The sequence below is a fragment of the Uloborus diversus genome, chromosome 5 (assembly GCF_026930045.1).
Source record: "Uloborus diversus isolate 005 chromosome 5, Udiv.v.3.1, whole genome shotgun sequence".
Taxonomy (NCBI): domain Eukaryota; kingdom Metazoa; phylum Arthropoda; class Arachnida; order Araneae; family Uloboridae; genus Uloborus; species Uloborus diversus.
Window position 1 is genome coordinate 35,536,677 of NC_072735.1, and position 11,225 is coordinate 35,547,901.

General features: G+C 34.3%; 1 protein-coding gene across 1 annotated transcript in view; it reads right to left on the bottom strand.

Moving 5' to 3' along the window:
- Positions 1-4,509: 4,509 nt before the first annotated feature.
- Positions 4,510-11,225, bottom strand: part of LOC129222567 (repetitive organellar protein-like) — a 153,837-nt gene continuing 147,121 nt past the window's right edge. Inside the window, exons 24-26 of the mRNA XM_054857081.1 lie at positions 8,327-8,416; positions 5,934-5,982; positions 4,510-4,961 (exon numbers count right to left, since the gene is read on the bottom strand). Of these exons, the coding sequence (XP_054713056.1) occupies positions 4,840-4,961; positions 5,934-5,982; positions 8,327-8,416 (261 nt within the window). The 3' untranslated portion in view covers positions 4,510-4,839. The remainder of the gene's footprint in view (positions 4,962-5,933; positions 5,983-8,326; positions 8,417-11,225) is intronic.

Below are 11,225 nucleotides of genomic sequence, written 5' to 3' on the forward strand. Positions count from 1 at the left end.
AATGAAATCATTACACTGTGACATAGAAAAGATTAGATGAATTTCATGATCCAACGTTTAAAATTTCAAGTAACGGCTAGAATGGATCCTTTGCAGTGGCGTTGCCAGAAGAGGAGGGGTCTAGACCCTCTCCAAAATGAGTAATCAGAAATAAAAAAAATTTTTCACGCATAATTTTCCTGCTTGTCTGGAACAAGAAAACTCCAATTTGCTTTCATTTATGATGTGAAAATATTCAATTTTTTGAATCAATTTCTCGGGATGAGCAGTCTTGCATAATATAGAGAAACGCACAAACGGCGTTTGCAGAAAATTTTTGGCTCTGCAGAAATTTTTTTCAAAACTACTAACGTTAATTTAAAAAAGAAGAAAAAAAAGTTTTTAAAAATCCCACATTTTGTTTCTTCTGAATCTTATGCAAAATTAATCTAAAAAATGATTTCTTGAAATCGTGATCAGAGTACACTAATTACTTAAAGACAAAGGAGTCAATGGTGGTTGCAAAAGGAGACTGCTTCTACTATGACAGTATGGTTTTTTATTTTACAGCCTGAATCACATAAGAGGAAAATTCAAGCTACGTAAAATAAACAACTTGGCAGACTACACTAGTCTCTATTGGTGAATCCTGCTGCAAATTGAGTTGCAACAGTATTGAATATTGCCTACGATTGCTTTGATTGAATTTCAATTTTGAAAATTTGCCAGGGGAGGATTCCGAATCTCTCCACCTATTAACATTACCAGAAATCTTCTAAAACTGCGTTTTCTACAGATTGAAATTTTTTTGAGAGAATGCTCCCCCCTCTCTCTAGCCAATACCATCGATAAACGTCTTAAAACCCGCTTTTTAGTGCTTCAATAACAAAACATTTCTGTGCGTGAGCCTCTTCACCCCCCCCCACACTTTAAATGAAGGTTGGTTTAAATTAGGTTTACGGATCTTTATTTCAAGAAACTGGCGGTGCACATTTTAACAAAAAAAGCCTACATCCGCATTTTAGGACTTCAATTTCAAAAAATTTCAGGGGGATGGCCCCTGCATCTCTCTTTCCTTTAATATTACCATAGTTCATCTAAAACTGCATTTTTCAAACTACAATTTTCAAATTTTTCAAAAAAAAAAAAAATCCTGGACCCCCTTTTTACACGTCACAATCAGAAGCAATTCACAATTGCGTGCTTGGAGTTTTAAATTTTGGAAAAATATCGAGGGATAACCCAGAGTCTTTTCCTCCCCTAAAATCACCATAGGTCATCTAAAACTGTGTTTTTCAAATAATCTTGAAAAATTCTTGAGGGATAACTGCCGGACCCCTCTTTTTCCTAAACATAATCATTAGCTACAGTTCTGTTTTGGGAACTTAAATTTGGAAAAAATATCGGTAGAGGCTTTCCTGAACCTCCTCTCCTCTTTCTCCCAAACTTAAAATATAGTCTAAAACTGAGTTTTTATATCTTCAATTTTGAAAAAATTCCAGGTGGTAGCTCTCCGATCCTACCCCCCCCCCCATTTCTGATTGAATATTATCCTTTAATATGATTATCCCTGCTAAACCAGAAGCTGAATCTTCTTTCTCTCTTTGCATATGGAATATGCGTTTGAAACAATTAAGGGGCCGCCACACCCCCTCAGATTTGACTTATCAACAGCCCTGAGTAAACTGTCTTCTCTCCTGTTGAGCTTGTGCAAAATTCCTGTTCCCCTGAGGAATTTTTTTCTTGGGAACTATTGAGGGGCAAAAATGGCGACTGCGGAAGTTTTTTTTTGCGTTGCCACTTTTTTATTACCAGCGTCATTTTACCTCAAAATTTTAAAAATGTTCAGGAAACATTGACAAAAACAAAGATTAGATCTGATAGTACAAAATTCCCTGAGAAAAACTTTGGGGAAAAAAAAAATTGGGGCAAAATTGCAAATTTCCTCTGAGTTTTCCAGGAGCGTATGAACCCTGATAACTGATATGCAAAATAAAAAAGCTTTTAAGAGCACCCCTTTTCCTTGTTCCAAACTAACTAGTATCAACTTGCACAACTGTAGGTGCTAAGGGGGTCCTGAGCATTGCAAAACTAGTTTTGAAAGTTTGAAAAGTAGTTTTCAAATTCGTGGTCTCTTGTAATATCTTTCATTCTTTGTCTCCGTGCTTGAATAAAGTCCAGCCTAAAATTTTTTGCTAAAATAGAAACCTTTATATCTGCTGTTCTAATTGAGAAAATTGGAACAAGCTTTAACTTATGCTGAAAATATGCCTCTTTTGAACAACATCGAATGGGAAGGGGTGTTGGAATTGTTTCACCTTCCCAACAGGCAATTAATGTAAAATTTTACCTTAAAATAATTACAAAAAAAAAAAAAAATCTAAATTCAAAAAAAAGAAAATAAATTTGAATTCTGAAATTTTGAATTCAAATTATGTTTTTCGCAATCACAACAGGACCCTAATCATTGAAGTTATTGTTTCTAGAAACAGCTCCTGTCCCCCAAGCCTGCTCCTCTTCCTGGGCGGTTACGTGTGTATAGTTGTGTGTGTGTGTGCAAGCGTGCGTGCATGTGTAAGCTCGTGTGTGTGTGCGTAGTGTGTGTGTGAGCGTGCATGTAGGACATGGACGCCACCGTCCACATGAAGCGGAATTCGAGGGACAGTGCTCAGGACAAGAGGAGCCAGTGAGCGGTGGTGCTGCAGCCCTGGTCTTAGCTGAAAAAGGAACCACAACGCCAAGGATCGTCAACAAAAAAAAAAAAAAAAACCCTGGTGCAAACTCCTGGGGCTCATTTGTACAAAATCTCAAGGTTGTATGGGGTCTCTTGGACACAGGCCTGCCTCAAACAGAATTTCAATTTCTTTTTTGTTACATTTTTTTTAAAGATATGGAGACACTACCTTTTACAGTCATATGTGAATGGGAAATATTTTTTGAAAAATTCTGAAACAGTAAAATTTTAATCAAATATATGGAGCCATAAAACTAAAAAGCAGTTTCTCATTTTGAGCTCAGCTGCAAAGATGACTTTTGTGCTCAGCACAGCAGAAAAGCAAATTCAGTTGATTCAATAAACTTTAAGCATTTTGTTAAAAAAAAAAAAAAATTGGTTTAACTGGGCTCACAAATAAAGTTTTAAGTTTTGAATATAAACTAAATCATATTATCACATACATCTAGTCTGTCTCTGATTAGTTGATTTCTGATGAGCTGAGGCATTAGTGCAGCCAGAAGTACCTTTTGGAGGTTTTTTTTTTTAATCAAAAATACCTTTTGAAAGTTTTTTTTTTTTTTGAAATCAAAACAGCCCTTTCACATGCATATACTAATGTATTAGAATTTGCATTTGTGTTAAAACCAATGCCTCTGGTGGGTGTTTTCACTCCATAACACCCCCCCCCCCCTCGCTGCACCACTGAAATGAGGCAAAGTGAAAGTTGCAAAATTCTCAGAACACTTTTTTTAAATAAAAAGGGAGCTTGTCCAAAATAATTTTTAAGTAAACAAAACGATTGAATACTGAACTTTATACTAGAGTGCTTGAGAAATGAATTATGGCAATTTGTCTCACTTTGTTTTAGAACAAAAGTATGTTTATTTTCGCTGTCCTAATGTTTGCACTTTATTTATAGTCGCCAAAAATAACGAATAGTAATTAAAGATAGTTTTGTTAATAAATGTAACAAATTAATTTCAAGGCTGCATCTAAGCTAAGTATTCGGATTTTGAGCATTTAAAAACTTTGAAATAATGCTGGTTTTCAAGCTTTCTTTAACTTCAGTCAAGTCATCAGTTCAAAAGCTTTCTTAAAAGCTTTTTTTTTCTTCTCATACTTGTTAAAAATTGCTTTTAAATCCGAGCATACAAACTTGCAATATTTAGAGCAGATAATAGCAAATACAAAATATTTTTTCTTTATATGCAATACAATATATTAAAACAAAAGTCAACACTCATTTTTTTTTCCTAAATAAGAATAAGTAACTGGTAAATATGTTTTAAATTTCAAAAAGGTTCACCTGAAATAATTTCAAAACGAAAACACCTTAAAAACATTTGAGAGAAGAGGAAATATAAGCAGTGTAGTAAAAGCTATCTGTACAAAAAGTTGTATACCGCTTATTTTTTAATAAAAAATTTATTGGCTTCTTTAGTATTAAAAACACCCCCAGCAATTTCCAAGTGTTGCAATCAAGAAATCATATCTTATTTCTTACTTTTTAATGCAAACCAAGCTTTTAAAAAGTTTTTATTATGAACAAACATTTTTTGTATTTTTCATATTAAGTAATCAGAATAAGTGGGTTTCCTATAATTGCATAACACAAACTAAATAAAAGGCTAGCTTTTCTGGTTGCTAATTTCACTCATGACCGATTACTTAAATTTTGTTCCATCTCAAATATGCCAATCTAAAACTTCTCTTCTTACAACACAAACATGAATGACTTGTTCAAGACCTAGCATTGTTTTATCAGAGTCAGTCTATATATTGGAATTCAATGGAGCAGAAGAAAAAGCACAAAATACATAAATTTAATTTATTCTCATCTCTGAGAGATTTCATTTACATTCTTTCATACACCATATACTACACTGGAACTTTCTCATGATTATGTACATGTATGTCTGAAACAAATACAACTTGATGATAAATGGACAATGTATAAAAAGGTTGCCAAGCAAATGCATCTGTAAAAAACGGTATTACAATTTTTGTATTTAAATACAAAACTAAAAAAAGTATAGTTTCAAAATGTTATTCAAATTTGCAAAATAGTTTCCAAACTGTGTTCAAAGTGGCTCTTAGTGGAAAAATATTTTCTTTTCCCTTATTGTATTTTGGCACAGAGAATTTTATTGATTTTCTTGGCAATGGGATGATTCTGATGGAAAGTTAGGCAATGGTACACGATTTTGGCATTCACTTTCAAGCAATTTGAATTCAGCTTTCCTGAGGATTTTCTTGGTTTTCACCACTAAAAAGAAAATACAGAATTAAAAGAAGTACTGGCATTTTTTTTTAATCAACAAATAAACAATAGGTACTTTTTTTTTTTCTTTACTTAAAAAAGTTTTGTAGTTAATGTTGTTTGACATTAAGGGGGAAAACCAGTTTAGGAAGCCGAAATTTTGGGGATTTTCGTGATTTTCACGATTTGATTTTTACGATTCTCAACCATCTGAAGCTGAGTTCTGCCATTGTGAAACAATGCCTGCCCACACCATCATGCCTGGGCCATTCGGATCATGTTCACAAACTTTAGTGCATAACATGCTCTTTCCACAGTAATTGGTGGCAAGAGCCACTTGTATGTCTCTTTCTATTAATTCTAAGTGTATAATGGAATAAAACCCTACAAAAAGTTGCATTCACTGGTTTATCAACTTAAGTGGTCTCCAGTCGTAAAAAGAGATTCCCCACCTCTAGTAGATACGTATACATACTAAAGATAGTGTGACTGTCCACTTATGGCCATTTTCACCACTAACTCGAAACTAGAAATTAAAGTTTGAAAGCTGGATAAACCAGGAATTAATTGACTATCTATTTTCTGTCAACATCAAGTTAGCACTCAAAAATTTATTCAATCAATCATTGCTGGAAAATCTAACCAAGCTTTGGAGCAATGTTAACAGTTCGGGAGTAATTGCATTGCAATGCCAAATGTTACACTAGAATAAATCCATCAACTGCAGTGTTTGGGATTATAGGAAATGAAAAGTTCTCTAGAATCAGGAAATACATCATTTTCTGATTGACTACATGGAGTTAATTATTTTCTTTTTCTTAACATATTTATAGACATTGTCAAGGACCTTAATCATACCAACTATTGGTACTTACTATTACAGTAAGTATTTTTCAAAAAGAAAAATTGTGACTCATGTAAATTTAATAGACACAAAGTCTATAACAATATTCAAACAAAATTTAACACAGAACTCACATTTTTTAGAAATCTTTTTTTCCATTTGTTCTTTAACGAGTTGAGCTTGCTAAAAAAGAAAAGCAAAGATTTCAATTAGCAATGCATTTGAAATACAGTAGACCCTCATTTTACACGGGGGTTACATTCCTCGGAAATGCCGCGTAAATCAAAACCGCGTAAAAAGACTTAATATTTGTGTTAAAATAGGGGTTAGGTTCCGTAGATAAAAAAATACTTCATTCTAGAGATGACTAGTTGTACAATAAGTTTAATATGTACTTATATCGATTTCTATGCACAACATGCATAAAAAAAACACAAAGTAATTTAGTAAGTTTATGAAAAGCAGCTGGCTATGATAGACTTTTAGCAGTCAAGAATTTTTCTCTGTGGTTCTTTGTAGAGCATTAATGCATCCATGATCATTTCCATGATAGAATCTTTCTTTCATGATAGAATCTTCTTTCACTAATAAATCAGAAATCAAGGAATGACTCAAAATGTTCAATGTTAACGTTTTTGGTTCTGTGTCATCGAACTGTGTGAATTTAACAACTTTACTTCTGGAAAGAGCTCTGGAACCAATTGTATAAAATGTCTCCAGTGGGCCAAGCTCAATTATTAGCAGGCCAAAATGCAGTTTATTACGTGTAATCTGCAATCTTTAAAGAGTTTGCATCTTGAAACAGGAGAAAAATTTATCTGTTTGCATTGTCGCATCCGCGTAAAACCGAAACTCATCTGCGTAAAATAAACCCGCATAAAACGAGGGTCTACTGTAATGATGTATTATGCATGAAATGTACAATGTTGGTGAACTAAACATTGTACAACTCCAAAAACTAAAATTTTTCATTAGACTTAAAAAATAAATCTCACTGTACGATATTGTTAGCAATGATTATATGTTGCACAGACATCTGGGTTCGCCAAAGCAGGACCAGATCAAAAAAAAAAAAAAAAACACTCCTGTTTTTTTTTCCACTTGAAAACACTCACTATCTCGTAACAGTGAATTTTTTTCAAATTTTACAGCACATTGAAAACATTTACTTCAGAAACAAAATAAATTTCATAACTGTAATGATCAAACGAAATTTATCTTCCTTTCTGGACAATTTAGTAAGAAAGAGAAATTAAAACTGCATATGAGGCAGTGAGAAGCATAGGGATGTAAGTGGCAGACAGTACTATTAGCCCTGGTAGGTGCTGCTGTACAGCATGATTTAGAAAAAAAAATTCAATGAAAGTCAATCTAGGACGTGATCTTTGAACGAAATTTTACTTGAAAATGTGCAGACATCCCTTTGCTTCTCACTGCCTCATATATGGTTTCCACAAAAATACTTGGGAGACCAAAATATGCAATAAATATTTAAATCAATTTTTAAAGTTTTTTTTTCCAACTTTTTACATTATTGGGAAAAATGATTTGAACAGGGACTCTTTTTTAACTGCAGCTTAATGCAAGGTTGCCTGGTGAAAATGTGAGATTACCATACTCCTTAAACTGTAAATATACCAGAATATTTATAACATGTTTCTGTTTTACTATATGCAAGATTTATCATGTCGCTTAAGAATTAGTAATTCTTAACCTGTGTAAATTTTTGATTTCCACCTTCTCGAGAAAATGAATTTTAAAATACTTGATATTCTACTTGCTTATGCTGCCCCCTTTATCTTAAAACTTGGTCATAGGTTTGAGTAAACTGCAAAAAATATATTCAAAAATATATTAATCACATAATGTATCTTTGGATTACAAGGAGTTTTTTTTTTTTTTTTTCAAAATATTACTCACGAAATTTGTTTTTGAATATTGGGTGACTTCCTCTCAAATGGTCATGTTTTAGAAAAAAAAAAAAAAATGAATTTTGAGAATATTTCATGTAAATAAACTTCAAGAAATCATATATATTTTTTCTTTAATTTAGCCATTTTTTACATTAAATTTGAGTAAAAAGAAATGCACGACTTTAAATTAAAGAGATATATAAAAAGTAAAAGCAGTAGTTTAGTACAATATTTCAATAAACATTGTTATTAAAATGATTCTTGAAAAAGCCCATCTGGGTATATGATGAAAAACTCAGATGGACTGGGCTTTCTAGCAAAAACCTGGGGGTTTTTTTCAAACCCTGACACATATGCAGCAACAGGTATTGAGGCATTTAAAAAATAAATAAAAATAACTTAAAAATTATCCTATAACAGAAAAGAACAACTGAACTAATATTAGTTTAAAATTATCAAGGTTTTTTTTCATTCCACCCATTAAAATTAAAGAAATAAATTCTTTTTTACACCATTTTTTTTCTTTTGAAAATAAATATCTAAAGCTTATTGCATGCTGAAACATTATATGCCAAAATAAGACTTCTTTTGAATAAAGAGAACAATTGACAAACCTGTAACTTATTCATTGCAACTTTAAATTCCTCTTCTTGTTTCTGCAAAGAGTTTTTCAGCATCAAAATTTTATCACATTTCTCTTGATTCTGAAAAACATGTCCGAATGGTAAGTTATAAAGGACAACAGGTTGCTAGATTACCTTTAATGAATAGAATTATTAACTTCAAATCAATTCAAAAAAATAATCGATGTTATAACTATTTCATACCATACATGAAAACTTGTTTCCAGTTGCATTATTAGGTTTTGAAACTGCTCTAAGGGGTGTTTTTATTAGTTAACCAGTAGGGGACACTACACATGTGCGAACTGTGCAACCACACAGGGGCTTGTGGCATCTTATAAAAATGCATATCACCACAGAATATCCTACTCAAAGCAAATGAAGAAGTTTGGCATGAATTACACACTACACTCTTTCTCATTATTTCTTACTTTTCAACAGTTCAATTGGAAATTATAATACGGTACACAGAATATTTGAAATTTGTAGTTTAAACATAGGATATTTTTTTAGTTTTTGTCTTTGTTGAAGATAGAATAGAATGGAGCCAAACGAAAATGTGGTAAATTACTAAAGTGGACAGATACATTTAAAAGTAAAATCTTAGGTTAATTTTAGAATAGAATTTAGTCTTGGCATTTTCCTGGATGTTAAACAGAAACGCAAAAACTATTCGGCATTTCAAACATATTAGGACATTTTCAGTAAGTTACCGCCCTAAAGCCAGGGCTAAGGCAGAAATACATGAAATATACCGCCAGCTCAGTCATTCCAGCCGAGAACTGCAGTTTCGTGCTTATTAGAACTCATCAGACTGGCATAGGAAGTGACTGAGCTGGTGGGAGGTATTTTCAGCCTTGCCTTCAATCTTCGAGTTGCACAGAACCATTGTTTCGGTCACTTGTCTGGTCAGAGTTAATTCGATATTAGTTACCAGTTTGTTTGGCACTCTTGGCTTCCTTAAGAGCTTTTCCATCTCCAGCTTAGTCACTTCCTATGCCGGGCTGATGAGTGCCAATAAGCACAAAACTGCAGTCCTCGGCTGGAATGACTGAGCTGGCTGTGTATTTCATGTATATTAATTAGGACATAGTCATTCTTTTTAAAAGCTACATCAAAAAAATCAAGAGCAAAAGTAAATAAAGTTAAACATTGAAAATACAAAACTTACAAAAAAAGGAAAATTCATTTAAATTTTTTTTAAAACTTTTTAAATTTATTACATAAGAAATTTATATTTATTACATAATAAACTTATACAATATTTTCCATACACTTCTCGTTAGGTTGATATTTAAACATCATACAGAAAAAACATTTACTAGAAAGTTAGGCGCATCAACACGAGACTGCATTTTTGAACTAAAACTGTGTTGTCTACTTTGTGTTTATTGGCTGAAGAGACCCAAATAGCCGAAAGAGGTTTATTTTGTAATTTTCATTGAAGCAGAACAACTTAGTGGAAAGCTGCACAACTGAAGGACTTAAGATGGCTGCCCTACATTTGCATATTGTACAGAAGAAAACCAGATAAATTCTCACCAGGAAATTTTATGATGTTTAGACAACCTGTCAAAACAATACAGTTAAACATAAAAAAAGGGCTTTCATAGAAGATAACTAAAATTAAGATGGTTACAAATTATTATATTAACTAAAGATACACTGGTGTGCAAAAATTAAGGACAGAACGGTTTTTTCAATATAACTTTTTACAAAAGCTTTCCAAATCAACACATTTAATACCGTAAGATCCCCAATACGTAAGGACATGTGTAATGTAAGCAACACTTACTAAAAGAGATAAGGATAAAAAGAAGCTTTATTGAAAAAGTAGCATAGAGCACAATGCGACTGAAGGCCGAAACATCCCTGTGATGGGTGTCCAGCAAGAAACATCCGGTCTTGAGTAGGGGATATGATCTCCCCCCACTGCTAGGCAGGTTTCACAGCGTCTGCCCTTGCTGAGAATGAGGGTGTCACTAAGTTGTTGAGGCATTGCTGTCCATTCGTCTTGCAGCGCCAATCGAGGCTCCCGAATCGTTACTGGTGATAAGGTACGAGCTGCCAAGCGTCTGCCTAGAAAATCCCATACATGCTCGATGGGATTGAGATCCGGAGAATCGTGCCGGCCAATCCATACGTTCAATATCCTCACTCTCTAAGAGCTGTTCGGCAGCTACTGTGCGATGACATGGTGCATTGTCGTCCATGAAAAGAAACTGCAGACCCATAGCGCCTCTAAAAAGACGCACATATGGAAGAAGAATCTCGTTACAATAACGGGTCCCGTTGACTGAACCTGCGTCGAAGATGTGAAGGTCTGTACGACTACCAAGCATGATGCCTTCCCAAACGAGAACACCGCAACCTCCATACCTGCCCCTTTCAATGATGTTCGAGGGATGATTGCGGCTTCCCCGCTCTCTCCAGATGAGTATGCGATGAGAATCACTACTCAGACTGAATCTGCTCTCATCTGTAAAGAGTACTCGTCCCCATTCATTGTCTCTCCAATTCCGGTGTTCCCGGCACCACAGGAACGCCTTCTCCAATGGGCAGGCGTTAGAGGTACACACCGTATAGGGCGTCATGCAAACAGACCACCATCGTGCAGTCTTCTGGCCACGGTAAAACGCGATATCGGTCGTCCAGTCGCCTGTGTAATGATGTGTCTAGCGATTTCTCCCGCTGTCTGCCGCCTGTAGGACAATATACCGGTTATCTGCGGGTGTTGTTCCTAGTGGAGGACCACTATTGAACCCCCGGATAGCTGTTCCTGTAGTTTGAAATTGTCTCCAAAGTCGTGAAACGATGCTGTGAGCAATTCCGAACTCTGCAGCCACACTTGTCAAACTGCGGCCTTCCTCCACCTTCCCAATGATTCGAC